A 25,766-nucleotide genomic window follows, 5' to 3' on the forward strand; every position below is an offset into this window, starting at 1 on the left:
TTGTAAGCTACATCTACTTCAACACAATAACTGTAGTCATGACTTGGCTTCCGTCTGCAGATTTTATTCCAAACATATCCCTCTTTTCTTCCCTTACTAAGCTAACATTTCCTGCATCCTCTGGATGTGTCCTTATCAACTGATAATTCCTACGGTCAATCTTTCTTACGAAGCGATTCTGTACCTATTCATTTGTTATCCGATCTTCCATTTAATCATAAGTATTCTCACGTATGAATGCATTACAGAAAACTCGTATGCTCTCCTAGAGCGGTACAATCCAGACAAATACTTTCAGAACAGACTTCCTTAAATCTAAATTTATATTCGATATTAAAATATTTCGCTTTTTCAGATACCTTTGACAGATATACTGTTGCTAAAATAGCAGAGATCTTCTATTTCCGGAGTTCACTTTCTTATCGAAACACTAAGACAAAAAGAAAAAAAGGAAAACCGACGCATCACGAAAGAATTGTCGCAGTGGGACGTAAATAGGTAGATGTGATGTCCATTTACAGGCAAACAACCGATTACAATTTCAGAAGAAATTGGATGATCTACTGGATGATCAAAAAGTCAGTATAAATATGAAAACTGAATAAATCATGGAATTATGTAGATAGAGAGGTACAAATTGACACACATGCTTGGAATGACATGGGGATTTAGTAGAACAAAAACAAAAATAAAAGTTCAAAAATGTCCGACAGATGGTGCTTCATCTGATCAGAATAGCAATAATTGGCATAACAAAGTAAGACAAAGCAAAGGTGATGTTCTTTACAGGAAATGCTCACTATGTCCACCATCATTCCTCAACAATATCTGTAGTCGAGGAATAATGTTGTGAACAGCACTGTAAAGCATGCCCGGAGCTATGGTGAGGCATTGGCGTCGGATGTTGTCTTTCAGCATCCCTATAGACGTCGGTCGATCAAGATACACTTGCGACTTCAGGTAACCCCAAAGCCAATAATCGCACAGACAGATCTGGGGACTTGGGAGGCCAAGCACGACGAAAGTGGCGGCTGAGCACACGATTATCACCAAACGAGGCGCGCAAGAGATCTTTCACGCGTCTAGCAATATGGGGTGGAGCGCCATCCTGCATAAACATCGTACGTTCCAGCAGCTGTTTATCAGCCAGGCTGGGGATGATGCGATTCTCTAACATATAGGCGTACCTCTCACCCGTCACGGTAGCAGTTACTGACATTTTGCTGTCCAGCGCCATCTGTCGGACATTTTGTGAACTTTTTTTATTTTGTTCTAATAAATCCCCATGTCATTCCAAGCATGTGTGTCAATTTTTACCTCTCTATCTACATTATTCCGTGGTTTATTACGTTTTCAAATTCATACTGACTTTTTGATCACCCGGTATTCACGAGAAAGAGCTTCACAAACTGAGCTAGGCAATAATGTGTTGGTCCATCTGTGGCCCGTATGCAAGTAATAATTCGGCTTGGCATTGACTGATAGGGTTATTGCACGTCGTCCTAAGGGATCTCGTGGCAAATTCTGTCCAAATGGCGCTTTAGATCTTCAAGATCCCGAGATGGCTGGAGGGTCCAGACCGCAGTGCTCCAACTATCTCGATTGGAGAGAGATCTGGCGACCTTGATGGACAAAGTAGTCTCTGGCATCAAGACAAATATTAGAATGTTTCGGTCATTATCTTGCTGAAATGTAAACACAGGATGGCTTGCCGTGAATGGAAACCAAACGGCACATAAAATATCGTCGACGTATCGCTGTGGTGTGAGGGTGCCGGGGATGACAACAAAAGGGGCTCTTCTATGAAATGAAATGACAGCCGAAACCATCACTCCTGGTTTTCGGGCTGTATGCTGGGCGACCGACAAATTGGTATCGTACCACTGTCAGGGGCGTCTCCGAATACATCTTTTCTCGTCATCGGATTCAGCACGAAGAAGGCATTTAAAAAACAGCGTTGTACAGCAATTACCGAAACTAAACGAATATAGTAATACAGTAAATTCACAACATATCTCCTCTGACGAATGTGGTATGTTGCTGGAGGTAGGAAGTATTTTATCACGTCTTTTGTTTAATATAAGAAAATCTTCAGAAGATGAAAACAATAAATAAAGTGCAAGACCACCACACGACACCAGCTCGCAGATAACATGGTCGTCTAAATGAAAGTACTAATAGAGTTAACAGACACCCAGATCGTAGCTTAAACAAAATTTGGGTTCAGAATGAATGAAACAAAATAATAAGAAATGTGAAGTGGTAAGGACGAATGCACCTAAAAGTCAGATGTCATAAAACCGCGCAATAGAATATATGAAAGGTTTCTGTTACCTAGAAAGCGATGATGATCGAAGACTATGCTTCGTGAAAATGATACTGTATCTTTGGCAGAAAGAGTCCCTAAGCGGATACTTTTACTTTTAAACGCGTGGGACATTACAATCACTGACTGTGTGGTTATAAGATCAATTACCAAAGATACTGAAAGCAGCCCAGATTGGGCCTGCGAGCACTCGTCTGATTTAAGTTTCAGAGAACGAGGTGGCGTGATGGTAGGACGCTGGCATGGATTCGGAAGGACTACGCATAAATTTCCCAGCCAGCTATACTGGTTTCGGTGTTTGGTGGTTTCCCTAAACGATTCTTTTGAAAACGACACGTCCGGTATCCTTTCCTAACATAATCTGAGCCTGACCGCTGTCTCTCATGACATTGTCGACGACGGAACCATCTATTTCAATCCTCATCTCTTACTAAAAGTTTCTATCAGTCTAAAAAAAAAAAAATGGTTCAAATGTCTCTGAGCACTATGGGACTTAACATCTCAGGTCATTAGTCTCCTAGAACTTAGAACTACTTAAACCTAACTAACCTACAGACATCACACACATCCATGCCCGAGACAGGATTCGAACCTGTGACCGTAGTGGTTGCGCGGCTCCAGACTGAAGTGCCTAGAACCGCTCGGCCACCATCGGCCGGCTCAGTTTAAAAAATTGATACCAACTTTAGTGCAAAGGGCTTCCTATGAACGTATTTAATTCGGTTAAAGTCAATTTGTAGTGGAATAGTTGGCACTCTGATGCAAGGCCCCTTGATATTTAGTATTAAGGTGCAACCGCAGGAATGAGATACCAGCCCTGCTGAAAATAGCAGCCCATCCACTAAGCAACGTTATTCTGCAAGAGACCAGCAGTGAAGATGAAAATTTGAGAGTTTCTATGCCACATGCGAGCCCCCTTGTATACTGAGATCGCTACGAACGCTGATTAAGAAAACATTCGGCGGCGTTGTCAGGCGGATGTCACTATCACACAGTTATCTCCTACGTCAGAGATATAAACAAAATACTCGTTAGCGTTACTCACCCACTTTTCGTCTTTTGCGTCAGGGGCGTCATCGATTCTAGGTTGCCTCTCCAGCAGGTAGAAGGCATTAGACGCCGCTTCTATCCCCTTCTGGAAATTGGGGGCGAATGAAAGTATATTCGCCACCATCGCCGTTCCCATGATGAGAGCTTGCGACACCCTGGAAAGAAGATAAGTCTTACGTGAGACATACAGTCATTCCAACGGTGGAATTACATCCTATGACACGGAGAACCTGGTGTCCCCTACACAATTCTTCTAACATCACAAAGACTTCTTTCAAAAGTAGTTACTATTGCCCCTGTGAACCTGGTTAGTAGGGCTGTCACAACGTCCTACAATTCATATGGAATACATGATACTTCTTAAGACAGTAGAGTTGTGCGAAGACGTTTTCCTGTTGTTCATGACGAAAAGCTATTCAGAGGAAGAATGAAAGGTATTTCAATGCTCTATAGGCAAAGCACTAAATTTCTCCACTTCTCTGTCGAGGGCCTTGGGTGCCAGAGAAATATGGCATGAAATTTTTGTTATGAATGCATACAGACTGCGTACTATAGGCCTGAGTCGTTGAATGTTCGAGATGTGCCGTGCGGGTTAGCCGTATGGTCGTAGGCGCCTTGCCACGGTTCGCTCAGCTCCCCCGTCGGAGTTTCGAGTCCTCCCTTGGGCATGACTGTGTGTGTTGTCCTTAGCGTATTTTAGTTTGAGTTAGATTAAGTATTGTGTAAGCGTAGGGACCAATGACCTCAGCAGTATAGTCCCATAGAAATTTCCAATTGTTCGAGACGGAGGGAAAAAAAGTGTTACTCAGAGGTAACAAGGAACTCTCCTAAGGTACTTATTAAAAATGTGAAATCCATGGTCGTGACAGATTAGTTTCATGAGTCGTTGGTTGTTTATTCGTTTTTGCCTGTAAAGGGCAACGAATTAGAGACTTACTCTTTAAACTGCAAATAGATGAATGGAATTTGAAGAATGATATGGGTACAAATTAAACAAACTGCACAACATAAGATTTTTAATTTTTTAAAAAAATATTTGATTTTTTTCCAATGCATCATAACAGCGAGTAACATTTCTCTGCGTTACTAGATACGAAGAATATTTTTAAGATGTTAAATGCCGTAAGCCTCTATAATCTCATTGCCGTAGCACGGTGCTAAAAATAAAAGTCTATTTACGGAAAAAAGTGTTTCAATAATCCCCTTATCCACACGTCGAGGCCAATCCTATGGCCCCGTGTATTGGCTGATATCACGAAATCCAGTCGTTATGTCCCATTACTTGAAAAGGTCGCTTCGAACAAAAATAGCATATTTTTACAGTTCAGTTTTTCGTAGTCATAACTTCTATAACTGTTCTACTGCTCACCACTGCCTCAACCTTTTCTCTACTTAACATCTGTTTATTGCGTGCCTACAGCATTCAAAAGCACCAACAATAACTCTAGTATCTGTCATCCTCTGTAGACGAAACATTCACTGCTTTCCAATGGGCGTACTGACGAATGCAAAATTATTCATATATTCATGTATTTGGTAACTTAATTTATGCCAGTTAAGTGTGTTATTTGCTTTTTCATCAAGCTTCTATGCTATCTTCCGATATATTGCAGCCAATATTTTCCTCCGCTATTCAATCAAATGAGGTTTCATTTCTGATTCATAATGAAATAATGCCTTTAGAAGACATCGATGCAATTAACTCAGAATGGGGATAAGCCACTCCACTACTTTTCGTCTTATAATATTTTCAATTTCATAAAGTAGAATTGCTTGTTGTATAATGTTGTAAACAATTCAGATATTTAGTTGACTTTTATTACTCTGTCTGCTGTTTTTCATTATTCTAATTTTGTGTCGCGTTCTCTTTAACACAAATTTTATGATATTGGGGCCCATTTCGAAGTTATATTTATTTCAGTCTGCGTAGCCGAACATCTCTCATATTAAGACACCCTACTTTTTATATCTTCAGAGATATCTTGCTTTAAGTCAGCTGACACAATATATTTAAAAAATATACTAGGTGTTAGGCGTATAAGTGATATTTGTTAATGTTATATGTGCCACTTAAATGTGTTACTTTTTTCTTCTCTGTGTCTGTGTTTTCGTACACTTCACCAACTGAATTCTTGTGCACTGTCGTAAGTACACGACTAATAGGACTACCGCTAGCAGTACTGACCAGCCAGTTGAAATACAAGTGGCCAGTGGAAAATAAACGTTAAGTGCGTGCTCTTGCTACATGTTGCTAGCGAGGTACCATTCAACCCAAAAATGTACTACCCAGAATAGCTGTAATTGTAAATGAATTATAAACGAAGTAAATACCGATGTAACGTTGTCCACTACACTGCCGTCAGTCACCAATGAAATTGTCTGCTCTTATACTCCTAATACCCTATATATTCTTTATTCCATTACCAAGCAGCTGGTATCCTGCTGTAGGCTTTCCTAGTAAGCCATTTACAGGTGGAAGAGCTTACGTTCTTTTTTCTTCTTCCTCTTCTTCTTTGTTGGTGTGATAGATTTCCTTCCCATGGTATGTCTCTTTATTATGTAATTTCGGCACAAATTTTAATATTTTTCCATCTCATTAATATACTTTCTGTAATAATTATCAAGCAATTACTTTCAGAATCAGCACAAACTCATCCGAATACGCATACCTATATAAAAGTATTCGAACACCTAAGAATCGATATTCAAGATAAATGAATGGCGGTCATTCTGAACCCTATTGTTGGATACAGACTGAATCCTCTCGTATCCATTACATAAATAAATAGATGCCTTGTAGCACTTAGCGTAAAGAAAGCCCTTCGGTTTGACCTCATTTCTGTTTACTACATGTCGGTTACGCTACTTATTTATTCAAAAAGCCTTAGGAAGTGGAGAGACACAGAATTTTGCCATCGATTATAGCTACAACAAAACCCATCCTGTCATGATACAAAAACAAGATCATTACGTTACTGTTGTCAGTGTTTCGTTAGAGCTAACAGAGGGTATCGAACGCATACATAGGTTGGCAGCAGGACTGGTCAAACGCTCGTTTGACTCGCTTTTAGTCAGTTTCAGAAACCATCTTCAAGCGATGAATCTAGGAATATACTGCCGTCCCATAAGCATCAATCGCGTAGGGATCGCGAAGACAAGAGTAGACTTATCACAGAGGTGTTTAAGAAATCATTCTTATAACGCCACATACGTCAATGTAACGGATGAAATACATAAAATGGAATCTTGGTACAATGCGAAGTACTCTCTGTCCTCCATTTGACAGTGATTAGCAGAGTATGCACTGGATACTGATAGCTGTAGACCCACTTCAGTTCATAGACTAACTCTTCACACCATTGGTAGACGAGAGTGCTTACCTTGGGACACTTCTCAGACATTCGCCTCTAGCCTGCTCTGTAACTGAAGTTTACTATACTTTCCTATTCCTTCTTCAAATGATGGCATTCACTTTTTACAGGCAGCACTTATTTAATGGAATTAATATTTTTCCTAATGTATGGAACCAGTACTCCATCTGCAGGAGGCATAATGAAAGAAGTCGGCGTGTCACTTTAACAGAATCTTCACAAGATTCTCCTTAAACGATTCAGGCCAACCACGAAAAACTGATGTGCCTGTCCGAAAAGTAGACGATGACTTCTACCCCAAACTTCCTGAATGTAAATCTATTACCTATGTGCCATGTTGGCGTGTAGCTGATCAGTTGTAGCACTACAGAAAAAGTGATTGTATACGGGAAAGAACTGCCACGATTTTTCTGTTCAATAAATAAACAAATAAATAAGAATAGTTATTATTTTCGTTATTCCCAAATAATTCATAATAATCGTCCACCGGATTCTTAGAAGCACTCTGATCGTTAGAGCTAGGTACTCACGTTGTTCGTGAATGTCAACTGCCTAGCTTCCATTCACTAAAGGGCGTGGTCTTTTCGCATCTCGCTGAAGCCAGTAAACAATATTTTTTGTCTATTTATCGACCACTCGGCTGATTAATGTACTGCCCAGCTTTATTTTTATTAGAATCATACCTCCACGTCAGTCTGTCATTCATTTCTCTTTCGGTCCTAGTTATTCCAAACTTGAATCTCTCCATTGCTCATTGAGCAACACACAGGTATGTTTCTCTCATTTAAAGTCTTTGCCGCAGAATAATCATTCAGAACTACTGATACATGGACTGTAAATGAATACTTTGGAATTAATCCCGTGAATCAATTCATTAGAATTAATCTGTAAGAAGATCTGAAACTCTGTTATAGTAAAACTAAATGTACAACCATAAAATCGAATTTGAGTAGAGCTCACAGAACCAGCTGATTAGTTTCTGTCTTTAGAAAAGTTGCAAATAGAGACTGAATGAAAGGTTAAGACGACCTAGAGCGAATTTTTAGACTAAGCCGGGGTTTCATGACTGTAGACCAGACGCAATCAGTACAATGTCATCAGCGATATAGAAGTGATAGCTTATCATGCACTCCTAATTCACTTTTCTAGTTGATGTATACGAAAACTTGCTCAAGGACAGCTGTGACTAGCTTCCACGGGTGTGCAGCCTTTATACCGCCCCCACCCCCAAACTGCAATTACAAATTCACAATACCCTTACGTATTCCAGTGGATGTGCGGCACTGTTGTGTATTTACACAGAACATTCACAGAGTTTTGATCAATGTCATTTTTTAAGGAGATGTGGAAACTGAATCAAAACAGTTCTCAGTATCAATGAGTCACAGACAAGTCTGCGATTGACTCTCATTGCTTCGTCTTATAATTTCGTTCACAACTTAAAATGCATCTACCTGAGATTTCCACTTACTGTTAATGACCTTTGTACTGTTACCTGCGGTTCTCATCAATCCATCTATGTGGTACTGCAGTAAGAAACTACCAGCATTAGAAAAGACTGGTCCCTCAAAGCCCGTCAGGCCGTTTCGATTTGGGTTTTCTGCGATTTCCTTAAGAGCTGGAAAAGTTCCTTTGAAAAAGGACACTGCCAATTATCTTCTGCCCTTTCAGAATCTGAATGTTCTCCCCATCTGAAACCTCCTCGTCGTCCGGACGAAAAACCCTAAACCAGCATCCTTCACCGTAATATTTTTAGGAATCGTTACGTATCGAACCGTAGAGGAAATTCATATACACTCGTCGTACACGAAGAACGGAACGAATCGTGAAAGGCCGCCCACAAAAAATAGTTTCATTGCAAAAGCTACCAATTTACAACTGATACGTCAGAAAGAAGTGATCTGCAAAATTACAGTCATTACTGTCCAATATCCTTGACATCAATTTGCAGTGGTTTTTTTTTTTTTTCGTTAGTCTTCTGACCGGTTTGATGCGGCCCGCCACGAATTCCTCTCCTGTGCTAACCTCTTCATCTCAGAGTAGCACTTGCAATCTACGACCTCAATTATTTGCTGGATGTATTCCAATCTCTGTCTTCCTCTAGTACCATGGAAGTCATTCCCTCATATCTTAACAGATGTCCTGTCATGCTATCCCTTCTCCTTATCAGTGTTTTCCCCTATTCTTTCCTCTCCGATTTTGCGTAGAACCTCCTCATTCCTTATCAGTCCACCTACTTTTCGACATTCGTCTGTAGCATCACATCTCAAATACTTCCACTCTCTTCTGTTCCGGATTTCCCACATTCCATGTTTCACTGCCATACACTGCTGTACTCCAGACGCACATTCTCAGAAATTTCTTCGTCAAACTAAGGCCGATATTTGATATTAGTAGACTTCTCTTGGCCAGAACTGCCTTTTTACTATACCTAGTATGCTTTTGATCTCCTCCTTGCTCCGTCCATCATTGTTATTTTACTGCCTAGGTAGCAGAATTCCTTAACTTCATCTACTTCGTGATCATCACTCCTGATGTTAAGTTTCCCGCTTTTATCAATTCTACTGCCTCTCATTACCTTCGTCTTTCTTCGATTTACTCTCTGTCCATACTGTGCACTCATTAGAATGTTCATTCCGTTCAGCAGATCATGTAATTCTTCTTCACTTTCACTCAGAAAAGCAAAGTCATCAGCGAATCGTGTCATTGATATCCTTTCATCTTGAATTTTAATTCCACTCCTGAAACTTTCTTTTATTTCCATCATTGCTTCCTAGATGTATAGATTTAATCGTATGTCGTCCACTCTTATTATTCCCTCTTGGCGGTTGTACATACTGTATATAACCCGTTTCTCCCTATAGGCTACCGCTATTTTTCTCAGAATTTCAAACATCTTGCACCATTTTACATAGTCGAACGATTTTCCCAGGTCAACAAATCCTATGAACGTGTCTTGATTTTTCTTTAGTCTTGCTTCCATTGTTAAACGCTAGGTCAGCATTACCTTTCTCGTGCATTTACCTTTCCTAAATCCAAATAGATCGTCATCTAGCGCATTCTTAATTTTCTTTTGTGTTCTTCTGTATATCACTCTTGTAAGCAATTTGGATGCATGAGCTGTTAAGCTGATTGTGTGATAATTCTCGCACTTGTCAGCTCCTGCCGTCTTCGGAATTGTGTGGATGATGCTTTCCCTAAAGTCAGATAGTATGTTGCCAGACCCATACATTCTACATACCAACGTGAATAGTCGTTTTGTTTCCACTTTCCCCAATGATTTTAGAAATTCTAATGGAATGTTATACATCCCTTCTTCCTTATTTGACCTTAAGTCCTGTAAAGCTCTTTCAAATTCTGTTTCTAATATTGGAGGAGGAGATTAGTGTTTAACATCCCGTCGACAACGAGGTCATTAGAGACGGAGCGCAAGCTCGGGTAAGGGAAGGGTGGGGAAGGAAATCGGCCGTGCCCTTACAAAGGAACCATCCCGGCATTTGTCTGAAGCGATTTAGGGAAATCACGGAAAACCTAAATCAGGATGGCCGGAGACGGGATAGAACCGTCGTCCTCCCGAATGCGAGTCCAGTGTGCTAACCACTGCGCCACCTCGCTCGGTCGTGTTTATAATATTGGGTCCTCTATCTCATCTAAATCGACTCCTGTTTCTTCTTCTATCACATCAGACAAATCTTTCGCGTCATAGAGGCTTTCAATGTATTCTTTCCACCTAGCCGCTGTCTCTTCTGCATTTATAGTGGAATTCCCGTTGCACTTTTAATGTTACCACCCTTGCTTTTAATGTCACCGAAGGATGTTTTGACTTTCCTGTATGCTGAGTCTGTCCTTCCGACAATAATTTTCTATTTCGAAGGCTTCATATTTTTCCTGCAGCCATTTCGTCTCAGCTTCCCTACACTTTCCATTTATTTCATTCCTCAGCGACTTTCATTTCTGTATTCCTGTGTTTTCCAGAACATTTTGGTACTCCCTCCTTTCATTAATCAACTGAGGTATTTCTTCTGTTACCCATGGTTTCTTCGCAGTTACCTTCTCTGTACCTATTTTCTCCTTCCCGACTTCTGTGATTGCCCTATTAAGAAATGTCCATTCTTCTTCCATTGTATTACGTACTGAGGTATTCCTTACTGCTATATCTATAACCTTAGAGAACTTCAAGCGTATCTCGTCATTCCTTAGTACTTACTTATCCGACTTCTTTGCGTACTGATTCTTCCCGACTAATGTCTTAAACCTCAACCTACTATCACTGCTATATTGTCATCTGAGTCTATATGTGCTCCTGAGTACGCCTTAAGTCCACTATCTGTTTCGGAATCGCTGTCTGACCATGATGTAATGTAACTGAAATCTTACCGTATCACCCGGCCTTTTCCAAGTATACCTCCTCCTCTTGTGATTCTTCAACAGGGTATTCGCTATTACTAGCTGAAACTTGCTATAAAACTCAATTGGCCTTTTCCTCTCTCATTCCTTGTCCCAAGGCCACATTCTCCTGTAACCTTTTCTTCTAATCCTTCCCCTAAAAGTGCATTCCAGTCCCCCATGACTATTATATTTCCATCCCCCTTTACATACTGTATTACCCTTTCAATATCCTTCCACACTTTTTCTCTCTCTTCATCTTCAGCTTGCGACGTCGGCATGGATACCTGAACATCATTGTCGGTGTTGGTTTGCTGTCGATTCTGCTAAGAATAACCCTATAACTGAACTGTTCACAGTGACACACCTTCTACCCTACCTTCCTATTCATAAGAAACCCGACTCCCGTTATACCATTTTCTGCTGCTGTTGATATTACTCCATACTCCTCTGACCAGAAATCCTTGTCTTCTTTTCACTTCATATCACTGACCCCTACTATATCTAGATTGAGCCCTTGTATTTCCCTTTTCGTATCGTCTAGTTTCCCTACCATGTTCAGGCTTCTGACATTCCATGACCCGACTCGTAGAACGTTATCCTTCAGTTGATTATCCAATCTTTTTCTCATGGTAATCTCCCCTTGGCAGTCGCCTCCCGGAGATCCGAATGGGGGACTATTCCATATTCTTTTGCCAATGGAGAGATCATCATGGCACTCCTTCAATTACAGGACACATGTCCTGTGAATACACGTTACGTGTCTTTAATGTAGTAGTTTGCATTGCCTCCTGCATCGTCATGTCGTTGATCATTGCTGTGTCTTCCGTCTTTAGGGGCAATTTCCCACCCGTAGGACAAGAAAGTACTATGAACGTCTGTCCATTCCTCAACCCGCTTTGACAAGGCCGTTGGCAGAGTAAGGGTGACTTCTTATGCAGGAAGTATATTGGCCGCCAATGCTGATTATTAATCAAAATATAAGCAGCGACGGGACTCAAACTCGGGAACGAAGAAATTTTGGTAATGAATCAAACGCGCTATCTCTGAACCACGGGTGCATATGCAGTAGAATGTTATCAAATATTCTGAGCTCAAACATAATAGCGGGTCTCGAACTATATCAGCTCTTTTCCCATGCCAACTAACATGAAACCTGAAAACAGCGACCATGTGAAACAGGACTTGCGTTTTTCTCACATAACAAACATACGGAAAGCCAGGGATCAACACAGTCAGGTGGATGCAGTATTTCAAAATTTCTAAAAAACGCTCCACTCTGTACTAAATCGGAGCTCATTATCAAAAGGACGGTGGGTTATGACGGAAAATATGTGACTGGATTGAGAATTTATTTATTTATTTTAAACGGTTGAAGAAGCAAGTTATATTGAATGGAGTGTCATCGCTAGAAGTAACTTCAGGTGTGCTCCACGGACGTGTTTTGGGACCTTTCTGTTCTTTTTGTGAATTAATGACCTTGCTGATAATACTACCAGTAACATCTGATATTTCGAAGATGATGCAGTTATGTGTAATGGAAGAGAGTCTACAAGAAGATTCATAATTATATTGTTAAGATTGCAAAGATAGGCAACTTGCTTTCAGTGTTCAGGAATGTATAATGATTCATTTCAAAACAGAAAAAAACTTAGTATCCTATGCACTCGTATACTGTAAATCAATCACAGGTGGAATCGGCCAACTCACAAATAGCTGGGGATAACCATTTGAAGGTATATGAAATTGAACAATCACTTACTTGTAGTCCTAGGTAAAGTTGGTGGCAGACGCTTTTCTTAGGCAGAATACTGGGGAAATACAATCATTCTGACCGGCCGGCTAGCCACACGGTCTAACGTGCTGCTTCTCGAGCGGGAAGGCGGTGGTGGGTGGACTGCTGTGGCCTGTTTTGGGGTTGTGAACCACTGGGGGCTACGAGCGGACGAAGTCTCTCCGTCTTTTCTAGGTCCTCGGTTCAATACACACAATGATTCTACAAAAGACACGGTATGGAAATCACTTGTGTGACTCACCTTAGAAAATTGTTCAGTTGTGTGGGATCCATACCAAACTGGACTAACAGGTGTACTGAACGGGAACAGATGAGGACAGCACTTTTGTTCTCCCAATGGGAGAGTGTTACAAAAATGCCAAAACTACTAAATTGGCAGACGCATGAAGACTGACGAAAACTACCTCGAGAAAACACACATAGAAAGTTTCTAGAACCAATGAAAAAGGGAATACATTACTACCTCTCGCAGTGTTCCCATAGAGATCGCAAAGACATGTCTAAAAGAACTGACATCACGCAGTATTCGCAGCTGTGATACATATTACGTAAGTTATGCAAGGTGAAGGAGGTAGAAAGGGAAGGAAATCCTATCACGCTCGAGACCTTATGAGGAATCAGCGACGACGAGTGAGAACGTGTGCTGGACCTGGACTCGAACCCGGGATCCTCTGCTTACTAGGTAGTTGCGTTAACCACTGTGCCAACCAGATACGCTGTTCATCGCAAATGCACCGGACTTTCTCGACTCGCTCCCCGGTCGACTCTGTCCCACAAAGCGCCACCTATATCCTGTCCCCTCTCAAGTCCTCCATGTTCGCTAATTTTAGACTCCCGCTGGAGGTACAGTGTAAACGTGCATTCGCACATGTTCCAAAGAATAGACACCACTCAAATTCAAAAGCGTATTGCATTGGTGGCCGGGAGACCCCTCGCGGGGCGGTTCGGCCGCCGCAACACAAGTTTTTTAACGCCACTACGGTGACTTGCTGTTGAATGAGGATGAAATGATGATGAAAGACACACAACACCCAGTCATCTCGAGGCAGAGAAAATCCCTGACCCCGCCGGGAATCGAACCCGGGAACCCGTGCTGGGGAAGCGAGAACGCCACCGCAAGACCACGAGCCGTGGACAATAGACAGCATGCATTCATATAACTGATTCACCTCGATGAGCAATGAAATGATAACTTTCAGTGCAGATAGACTTTTACCTTCCACCTCCGGGTGGGGGGTCTAAAATTAGCGAGCAAGGAGGACTTGGATGGGTAATGCGTATAGGGTGGCGCTAGGCGGGAGAATGACTCGGCAGGGGAGAGTACTTAAACAGTCTGTGCATTTGCGCTGAACGGTCGGTGCGGTGTTTAACACAAGTGCCTAGTAAACAGATCCTGGGTTCGAGTCTTGGCCGAGTACACATATTCACTCGTCGCCACTGACTCCAGATAAAGTTCCAGTGCCAAGTGCAGGTGATATCATTAGTTCCTTCTCTATCCTTTCCTTACTCCCTCTTCTATCTTCAATTTACGTAAATCCCTAATAACTGTTACAGTGGAACGTACATTCTTTGTGCACATCACAGTGTTTCGCCAATTATGGACGTGGAAGCGACGGTAGAAAGACTGAGACACTCACTTGAAGACCTTTTCGTAGGGCAGCCCCTCACTGGCGACCAACGAGCCACCGAAGGCCATGGCGCCGGCGTACGCGAAGAAGCCGATGCTGCGAGCCAGCGCGTACGTGATCGCCCGCAGGTGCACGTTGCGCTTCGACACCTGCAGCGCGGGCTGCAGCTCCAGCAGGTACTGCGCGTGGAACTGGCGCTCCCGACACAGGCCCAGCACGGTGCGGATGTTGGTCACGGACTCCACCGCCACCTGCAGGAATATCAACATCGTACACTCAACAAACACTCGGCAATACCCTTGGACTCCTCGACGAAGGGCTGTAGTTTTGCATGAACCCTGTATGGGGATGTTACAACACCAATTCACCTATCGGAACACCCTTAAATTTCCTCACGCGGAGAATCTTGACTGATCCAGTTGTCACACGACACACAGCACAGTGCACCAAGTGCATATACTAGGTGATCCAAAAATGCACAGAGTGGGTGGCAAGTGAGTGCTTATTGTAAATATGTAATAACTTTATCTAATATTAATATATTTTCTTAGCCGGCCGAAGTGGCCGTGCGGTTAAAGGCGCTGCAGTCTGGAACCGCAAGACCGCTACGGTCGCAGGTTCGAATCCTGCCTCGGGCATGGCTGTTTGTGATGTCCTTAGGTTAGTTAGGTTTAACTAGTTCTAAGTTCTAGGGGACTAATGACCTCAGCAGTTGAGTCCCATAGTGCTCAGAGCCATTTGAACCATTTTCTTAAAAATACTTTTTGTGCAGTGGTAGAAATATATCTTGATGGAAGACCTTTGTCATTGCTCAAGTGCGCACACGAGGACTCTCGAGATGCAGTGCGAAGTTCTGTCATACTGGTAGAAAGAAGGTGGTATACGGCGAATGGGCCTCTCGCTACTTTGCATCCGAGGCCTGTACGAAATTGTCAAATAAAACTGATGACTATGGGATCCGTAGTGGACATAATAAGGACTCGCCATTCCAGACATCAACAGTACAGGAAAATTTGTAGCTTGGTGCGGAAAATGTTAACCCAAAGCCCAATAATTCGACTCACTGGTCAATGGGTGAAAGTTATCTAAAGCAATAAACGATATCTCCTTAGAAAGGAGTTGGAGCTCCGCTCATGAAAGCTGGTTACTGCCGTTGGCTGCACATGGCTGTTACTGTTGGAGGGAGTACAGAAAATTTATGCTTTGCTGATTCAGAATCTTTCCCCAGTTATTTTCAAATGGAGTAAAGTGCAGTAGTGAAGCTATGTTTCAAATGGAAGGATTCGTGATAATAATAACAATAGTAGTAATAATTTCCATTACTGAACAAAAGATTCTTCATATTCCACCGTTGAGAAAATGCATCCCCGCCAGACAGCAGTGTGGTGCTATATGACATCAGAACAAGTTATGTGGCCGTTCCTTCTTCGGAACACAATAAATTCGGTCCACTACCTAAACCCGCTGGATAATCAGGTTTGACCAACTCTGTTCACTTACGACGATAGGAGAGACCTCATCTTTATGCGATATTATAAACATTGTACGCATAGAACTCGATGGTCATTTTACTGAACGTAAGGTGAGTCGATCTTGTCCTCACGACATACAGTGCCGATCCCTGATCTTGCAACGAGTGGCTTCTTCTTCTGCGGAGATGCGAAAGAGGAACCACACAAGCTGAATACCCTCGAAGCTCGCATCAGGTATGTATTTGCCATTTACCACAAAACTTTCTGTGGCATTCGATTGATGACATTCCCAAGCGATTAGAGAAATTGGTAAAAACTGTCTTGCTTATGAGGAATTCGTAGCGGAAAAACAGTTTGTATCATTCTGCTGACCATAATATATCTAGCTTCAAAAAATTAAACTAGTTATTTCGATAAATATTAGCAATTTGCCATAGGTACTTCCATGCCATCCACAATGTAGTTTCAAAGTAATATGAATGATATAGAATGCTAAATAATGTACCATTTTTTTATTTAAGTTTCTACGAACCACTTAACTTTGTAGCTGCAGATCAATAAGACGACCGCCAATATGAACATGTGCACTGCTACGGCGAAAGCACTGTTACCACACAGCTTCAAATATCCCTGTCGTTGTCTGTATAATGGCAACAGAAACTGTACAAAGTACAGTATAATATTAAAAACAGTCTTATATTGCATAGTGAACTTTATTAACTCAATAACTACGCGTTTCCCCAGGATAGGGCATCATTACGTTACGTTAAAAAATCGGAAATACTCTGCTAAAACTCAAGTATGCGCCATGTGAATACGGACGGATATCTGGCACCATTGTAGTGTATGGCTGAATTTCCAGTTTGCGGGCGTGGTGCTCTTGCGCGCTGTTATGCCTGTATTCATCTCCATGAGACTGACTTGTAGCACGTTTTATTCAGTATTATACCTTCGGTGACGGACGCATGCTGGCCGAAAATTTCTGATTTTTTAACGCAACCTGATGATGCCCTATCCGGACGAAACGCTTCTATCTGTTGTGTAATCTATGAACTAAAAAAGCTAAACTCCTCCCGAACAGGCCATGAAGCCCTAACGGTACCCACCGGCCACCGTGTCATCCTCAGCCCATATGCGTGACTGGATGCTGATATCGAGGGGCATGTTGTTGTTGTTGTGGTCTACAGTCCTGAGACTGGTTTGATGCAGCTCTCCATGCTACTCTATCCTGTGCAATCTTCTTCATCTCCCAGTACCTACTGCAACCTACATCCTTCTGAATCTGCTTGGTGTATTCATTTCTTGGTCTCCCTCTACGATTTCTACCCTCCACGCTGCCCTCCAATACTAAATTGGTGATCCCTTGATGCCTCAGAACATGTACTACCAACCGATCCCTTCTTCTAGTCAAGTTGTGCCACAAACTTCTCTTCTCCCCAATCCTCTTCATCTACCTCCTCATTAGTTATGTGATATACCCATCTAATCTTCAGCATTCTTCTGTAGCATCACATTTCGAAAGCTTCTATTCTCTTCTTGTCTAAACTGTTTATCGTCCATGTTTCACTTCCATACATGGCTACACTCCATACAAATGCTTTCAGAAACGGCTTCCTAACACTTAAATCAATACTCGATGTTAACAAATTTCTCTTCTTCAGAAACGCTTTCCTTCCCATTGCCAGTCTACATTTTATATCCTCTCTACTTGGACCATCATCAGTTATTTTGCTCCCTAAATAGCAATAGCCCTTTACTACTTTAAGTGTCTCATTTCCTAATCTAATTCCCTCAGCATCACCCGACTTAATTCGACTACATTCCATTATCCTCGTTTTGCTTTTGTTGATGTTCATCTTATATCCTCCCTTCAAGACACCATCCATTCCGTTCAACTGATCTTCCAAGTCCTTTGCTGTCTCTGATGGAATTACAATGTCATCGGCGAACCTCAAAGTTTTTATTTCTTCTCCATGGATTTTAATGCCTACTCCGAATATTTTTCTTTTGTTTCCTTCCCTGCCTGCTCAATATACAGATTGAATAACATCGGGGAGAGGCTACAAACCTGTCTCACTCCCTTCCCAACCACTGCTTCCCTTTCGTGCCCCTCAACTCTTATAACTGTCATTCTGTTTCTATACAAATTGTAAATAGCCTTTCGCTCCCTATATTTTACCCCTGCCACCTTCAGTATTTGAAAGAGAGTATTCCAGTGAACATTGTCAAAAGCTTTCTCTAAGTCTACAAATGCTAGAAACGTAGGTTTGCCCTTGCTTAATCTAGCTTCTAAGATAAGCCGGAGGGTCAGTATTGCCTCACGTGTTCCAATATTTCTACGGAATCCCAACTGATCTTCCCCGAGGTGGGCTTCTACCAGTTTTTCCATTCGTCTGTAAATAATTCGCAGTAGTATTTTGCAGCCGTGGCTTATTAAATTGATAGTTCGGTAATTTTCACATCTGTCAACACCTGCTTTCTTTAGGATTGGGATTATTATATTCTTCTTGAAGTCTGAGGGTATTTCACCTGTCTCATCCATCTAGCTCACCAAATGGTAAAGTTTTGTCAGGACTGGATCTCCCAAATCCGTCAGTAGTTCTAATGGAATGTTGTCTACTCCCGGGGCCTTCTTCCGCCTCAGGTCTTCCAGTGCTCTGTCGAACTCTCCACGCAGTATCATATCTCCCATTTCATCTTCATCTACATCCTCTTACCTTTCCATAATATTGTCCTCAACTACATCGCCCTTGTATAGACCCTCTATATACTCATTCCACCTTTCTGCTTTCCCTTCTTTGCTTAGAACTGGGTTTCCATCTGAGCTCTTGATATTCATACAAGTGGTTCTCTTTTCTCCAATGGTCTCTTTAATTTTCCTGTAGGCAGTATCTATCTTACCCCTAGTGATATGTGCCTCTACATCCTTACATTTATCCTCTAGCCATCCCTGCTTAGCCATTTAGCACTTTCAGTCGATCTCATTTTTGAGACGTTTGTATTCCTTTTTGCCTGCTTCATTTACTGCATTTTTATATTTTCTCCTTTCATCAATTAAATTCAATATTTCTTCTGTTACCCAAGGATTTCTACTAGCCCTCGTCTTTTTACCTACTTGATCCTCTGCTGCCTTCACTACTTCATCCCTCAAAGCTACCCATTCTTCTTCTACTGTATTTCTTTCCTCCATTCCTGCCATTTGTTCCCTTACGCTCTCCCTGAAACTCTGTACAACCTCAGATTCTTTCAGTTTATCCAGGTCCCATCTCCTTAAATTCTCACCTTTTTGCAGTTTCTTCAGTTTTAATCTACAGTTCATAACCAATAGATTGTGGTGAGAGTCCACATCTGCCCCTGAAAATGTCTTACAATTTATAACCTGGTTCCTAAATCTCTGTCTTACCATTATATAATCTATCTGATACCTTTTAGTATCTCCAGGGTTCTTCCATGTATACAACCTTCTTTCATGATTCTGAAACCAAGTGTTAGCTATGATTAAGTTATGCTCTGCACAAAATTCTACCAGGCGGCTTCTTCTTTCATTTCTTACCCCCAATCCATATTCACCTACTACGTTTCTTTCTCTGCCTTTTCCTACTACCGAATTCCAGTCACCCATGACTATTAAATTTTCGTCTCCCTTCACTATCTGAATAATTTCTTTTATTTCGTCATACATTTCTTCAATTTCTTCGTCACCTGCAGAGCTAGTTGGCATATAAACTTGTGCTACGGTAGTAGGCGTGGGCTTCGTGTCTATCTTGATTACAATAATGCGTTCACTATGTTGTTTGTAGTAGCTTACCCGCATTCCTATTTTTTTATTCATTATTAAACCTACTCCTGCATTACCCCTATTTAACTTTGTATTTATAACCCTGTATTCGCCTGACCAAAAGTCATGTTCCTCCTGCCACCGAACTTCACTAATTCCCACTATATCTAACTTTAACCTATCCATTTCCCTTTTTAAATTTTCTAACCGACCTATCCGATTAAGGGATCTGACATTCCACGCTCCGATCCGTAGAACGCCAGTTTTCTTTTTCCTGATAACGACGTCCTCCTGAGTATTCCCCGCCCGGAGGTCCGAATGGGGGACTATTTTAGCTCCGGAATATTTTACCCAAGAGGACGCCATCATCATTAACCATACAGTAAAACTGCATGTCCTCGGGAAAAATTACAGCTGTAGTTTCCCCTTGCTTTCAACCGTTCGCAGTACCAGCACAGTAAGGCCATTTTGGTTAATGTTGCAAGGCCAGATCAGTCAATCATCCAGACTGTTGCCCCTGCAACTACTGAAAAGGCCTGCTGACCCTCTTCAGGAACCACGCGTTTGTCTGGCCTCTCAACAGATTCCCCTCCGTTGTGGTTGCACCTACGGTACGGCTATCTGTATCGCTGAGGCACGCAAGCCTCCCCACCAACGGCAAGGTCCATAGTCCATGGAGGGGCATGTGGTCAGCATACCGTTCTCCAGGCCGTATGTCAGTTTCCGAAACCGGAGCCGCTACTTCTTAATCAAGTAGCTCCTCATTTTTCCTCACAAGCGCTGAATGCACCCCGCTTGCCAACAGCGCTCGGCGGACCGAATGGTCACCCAGCCAAGTGCTAGCCCGGATCGACAGCGCTTCGATGATCTGATGGGAACCGATGTTACCACGGTGGCAAGGCCGTTGGCTTGCAACCTACGACTTTTTTGTAAAGAACAGGAACAAAAGGTTGCTGTACCATCACGTCAGCATGGAGAGCAATACTTTTTAAAATACAGGATGTTTCGCGTACAAGCACTGGCACCGGCGTTGTGTGTGAGTCAGTACGAGGGACACAGCCTCCTACTGAGGGGTATGCTGCGATCCGTTCCATGGAGTTCGTTCAGTAGCGTATTGCTTTTACCCATAGTACGTAAGTTTGGAGCAGCATGGGAAGGAAGTACCAGACAGCAGGGCAAAAAAAAAAAAAAAAAAAAAAAAACTGTGAAATCTTACGGGACTGCTAAGGTCATCAGTCCCTAAGCTGACACACTACTTAACGTAAATTATCCTAAGGGCAAACACACACACCCATGCCCGAGGGAGGACTCGAACCTCCGCCGGGACCAGCCGCACAGTCTATGACTGCAGCGCCTTAGACCGCTCGGACAGCATTGCAGACTGATGAGTTTGTTGCACTGACTTGTGCTTCATGCATAAACTTGTAATCGGTTTCTCAGTAGAATCGTTACGGAACCTGAAGAAGTAAAATTGAATTTTACGTCACGTGCTGGCAACCTGTGTGATAATTTGTTAATATTCAGGTTGATCCTATCTTTTTTCCCAACAGATAAGTCAGTAAATGTGAAAAGGTGACTGTAATCAAAGTCCGTAATTGTTTAGTAACACTATTAGTCCTGTAATAAAAAACCGACAACAGGTATCTTAAAAATGATCATTCAATTTCGTAAGGGTGTGTGTTCTACATGAATGAAAAAAAATAGGGGTACACCTTAACTGTAAAGAGTACTGTCTGTTCCACTTCATGTGATCTGTCGTTTGGCATCTCCAAGCGAGTTATAAAAGCCTCAATAACATTCGATCTTGCTCTATTAATCTTGTGAGGAGCCTTTGGAGAAGAGATAATTGGAGTAATGCATTCATTTATCAGCAACCGATACTGTTTAATACACTTTCCACCTGAAAAAAATCGTGAATAAAGGGTTGGAAGAGTCAGACTGTTATTAAATTTATGCGGCACCAGAGATTGAACTCCACCTCGCGCGATGTATACCGACCTCTTAGTATTTTTGGGGTCGTACAGGTAAAGGAGAACACAAGGCGTGTCAGAGAAGTTCCGCTGGTAGGTAAGGGTACTAATGAACCCCCTCCACTTTGCGAAAACTGGGCCCTTGAAATCGGCGGACTCACGTACTCTGTTCAGGTGACAGTCTGTTAACTATAGCAGGGATTTTGCATTGAGTTTGCCGGTACAGTTTCCAATTAGGTTTCGAATCGTCATTTCATCATGTAGTATTCCTTTACGACACAATTCAATAGTTACTTTCGTTGTTACATGTTCGGTTATATTTAACTAATTTTTGGGTTTACTAGTGTCTTAGTGAAGTAGATTTTGACTCTAAGGGAATGTTCAGATGCGCAGTTGAAAGATCACTGAACATCGTGTTTCATGTTATAACTTATTTTTAAATTGAAATACGTGTTTGTTCAGGAAGCTGTGAAAATCTTATCTATCCAAATTTATATGATTCTAGCGTGCATGCTCATGTTTTAGTCTCAGTCCCTTGTTGGTGACCACACCATGTGACAGAGTAGTCCATTGAAACTTATCTTGAAAGGTTTAAATTAACTGCCCGGTATTGACAAACAAATATCATATTGCAGTAGAGGCATGGCCGAAGAAACAGGCGCTGTGGCGACTACAACTGTTATGAAATACATGAAATATACTGACAGTTACAGATATTGACAACCTTCAGCGGCGTAATGGAATGACGACATTGGAATTTTGTGCCGGTCTGGGACTCGGATTTCCGACTTGTCACGAATGTTCGCCTTAACCACTTTGGCGATCCGACCACGCTTCATGGCCGGACCAAAACTTTCCTTTGTCGTCGTAAATGTATCTACAGAGTACAGGGGAGATATTTTAACAGAAAGTCACTTGCGTGGTATCTGCAGATAATACTATACTGCAGTGATAGCGTGTCCGAAGGTAGAGACACTGCGGCTACTACAGCTGTTATGAAATACACGAAATGTATTCGCAGCTGCGAATATGAAAAACCTCCACATGTATAATGTAATGATGACATTGAAAATCGTGTTGGGCCGGGATTCGAGCCTAGATTACCTGCTTCTCGCGAGCGGCCGCATTACCACAATGGTTCAAATGGCTCTAAACACTATGGGACTTAACATCTGAGGTCATCTATCCCCAAGACTTAGAACTACTTAAACCTAACTAACCTAAGCACATGACACACATCCATGACCGAGGCAGGATTAGAACCTGCGACCGTAGCGGTCGCGCGGTGCCAGACTGAAGCGCCTAGAACCTCTCGACAACACCGGCCGGCCATCCACATGGGTACTAAATGAAATACGATAAGTTTTGGGTATACAATAAATCGCACGAATCTAAGGGCTGTCAACTCGACTAAATACCTAGACATTACAATTACGTGCAACTTAAATTGGAAAGACCACATAGGTAATATTGTGGGGAAGGCGAAAGAAAGACTGCGCTTTGTTGGCAGAACACTTAGAAGATGCGACAAACACACTAAAGAGACAGCCTACATTACACTTGTCCGTTCTCTGCTGGAATATTGCTGCGCGGTGTGGGATCCTTACCAGGTAGGACGGACGGAGGACATCGAAAAAGTGCAAAGAAGGACAGCTCGTTTCGTGTTATCGCGCAATAGGGGTGAGGGTGTCACTAATATGATACGCCTGAGGGGTTGCGAGATCTATTTACGAAATTTCAATCACCAACTTTCTTATTCGAATGCGAAAATATTTTGTTGACACCCACATACGCAGGGAGAAATGATCATAATAATAAGATAAGAGAAATCAGAGCTCGAAAAGAAAGATTTATGTGTTCCTTTTTCCCACACTCCATTCGAGAGTGGAATGGTAGAGAAGTAGTATGAAAATGGTTCGATGAACCCTCTGCCAGGCACTTAAGTGTGAACTGCAGAGTGACCATGTAGATGTAGATATAGAGCCGAGCATGGATTAGCTCACTGCAATTAGCGACATCCGATGTAGCATTCGACATCATCTACTTAGGACACTAGTGCTATTCATGTCTCAGGTGCCGCTGTACCTTTATAAATGTTGAAACTGTAGTTCATGAAAGGAGTTTGTATCTGTGTTCATCATAGTGAAGATTTACTGTTCAAAGACGGTTGTAAATATTCGGCTCATTCCTGTAGAATTTTCTGTACAAACGTCAGTAAATATTTTTATCATTGTTGTAATAAAATGAGCTAATGTTTCATAGGTTGTATTTCCGATCAGTCACCTCCAAGAGCAGAAAAAGACCCAAAGTTTATGACCGAATGATTGCAGTTTCCTCAGGTCATAGCTACCTTGTCAAGACCAATGTTGATTGTCTGCACCTGTAGTGTACACTGACGCCTGTGTTTTAACCCTACGTCACCGTACCAATGCGGGTGCCTAACGGTAGGTCATCATTAGATCTCGAATTTTAGGTAAAAACCTATTTTGTTCCTCATTAAATAAAAGCAATGAAAGTTGTACATTCGCGAATCATGAGAATTTATGATCGAAAACGCTAGTTTTATAGCACCAGGTTAGTACCTCATAGTTCCCAAATGTAAAAAGACCAATTAAATAAATTTTTTATGACCAGCATTCTCTCGTGGTCTTCCCAGCTAAGAATTAAACAAACATTTTATAGAAAATTGTGATTTTATAGTACCTAAAATACCTAACTTCATGTTCTAACTTGACTATACCTCATTTTTAAAAATTTCATGTGAGAATCTGACTGCATCTAATTTTTAAAAATTCAGTCGAATAAACTTTGTATGACTAAAACTACTCTTCTGGTCTTCCCGGATACTTAGGAAAGCCTGAACTGTATGATAACTGGTTTGTCTCGATGAGTGAACGTCAATCGTGAGTGAGACGACGACAGCACATGCCAGACTGTTCCAGCCCGCACTGCTGCGCAGAGTGTTGTCGCTCGCTGTGAACCGTCAAATGACCCGGCAAGACATTGAGGAGCCTTGTGATCTGCCTCCGGCGCCTTCCTGCCCTATCGGAACAGCCTGTTCTGTACATCAGCTGTGTTTTCGTTCAATCGATCAGAGTGTTGCTTGGATGTGGTGAAATATTTCACAGCGACAGGGTACTTGTGGAAAGTCAAGCACGCCGAAAGTATCCAGATCCAAGTCGTATCTTATTCGTCAGTGGTTGCAAGAATTTCCTGAATTCACTACAAACGGAAGAGTTATTCACTGAAATGTGTGCAACAAAGACTTGAGTAAGATGTTAACTCATAGAACAGTGGTGCCACTGTTTTACCCGAGTTAACTTGGACTACAGTCATGCGTACTCAACAATGTTGTTTCCAAACGCTTAATGTAAGTTAATTTGGTACGTAGCTCTCGTATGTAAATTCTTCCACAAAGTATTTCTTTTTGTTTTTGGGTACCTTCTGAACAGAGGTCGCATTTATGTCAGCATTTTTCAGGGATTAAACACCAGGCAAATTTAAAAAATAAATCAAACTTGGAGCAAAAGTTTGTAACTAAACCAAATGCAACAAACAAAAACGAATTTCATCTTGACCTGTGTCGAGCCATTGTTGCAGCAAACATACCATTCAATGCAGTTGGAAATAGCCAGTTCAAAAGTTTTCTAGAGATATACTGTCACCGAACATTCCATCAAAATCCACACTAAGAAAAAACTATTTACATACTTTAAATAAAAATACATTGAGCAGGATAAGGGAAGATATAAGTGATTCATACATGTGTATCTTTGTCGATGAGACGACTGACAGACAAGGTCGATATGTGGCTACTTTGATGATGAAGATAAGATTGAGCGGCGCTCAACTGCGCAGTTATCAGCGGCCTAGTTTCATTGTTGGAATGTTAGATTCTGACATTGCTCTGTACCTCATCTGTCGGGCAGCAAAGAGCTAAAAACGACTAACCAGGAAATAATTGCTCACTTTGTTAATAAAACCCTCAAA

General features: G+C 41.8%; 1 protein-coding gene across 1 annotated transcript in view; it reads right to left on the reverse strand.

Moving 5' to 3' along the window:
* LOC126199230 (ATP-dependent translocase ABCB1-like) overlaps positions 1 to 25,766 on the reverse strand; it is a 169,509-nt gene that overhangs the window by 18,687 nt on the left and 125,056 nt on the right. The window contains exons 17-18 of the mRNA XM_049936022.1: positions 14,566 to 14,807; positions 3,372 to 3,531 (exon numbers count right to left, since the gene is read on the reverse strand). Of these exons, the coding sequence (XP_049791979.1) occupies positions 3,372 to 3,531; positions 14,566 to 14,807 (402 nt within the window). The remainder of the gene's footprint in view (positions 1 to 3,371; positions 3,532 to 14,565; positions 14,808 to 25,766) is intronic.

Source organism: Schistocerca nitens, chromosome 8, assembly GCF_023898315.1.
Source record: "Schistocerca nitens isolate TAMUIC-IGC-003100 chromosome 8, iqSchNite1.1, whole genome shotgun sequence".
NCBI classification, from domain to species: Eukaryota; Metazoa; Arthropoda; class Insecta; order Orthoptera; family Acrididae; genus Schistocerca; species Schistocerca nitens.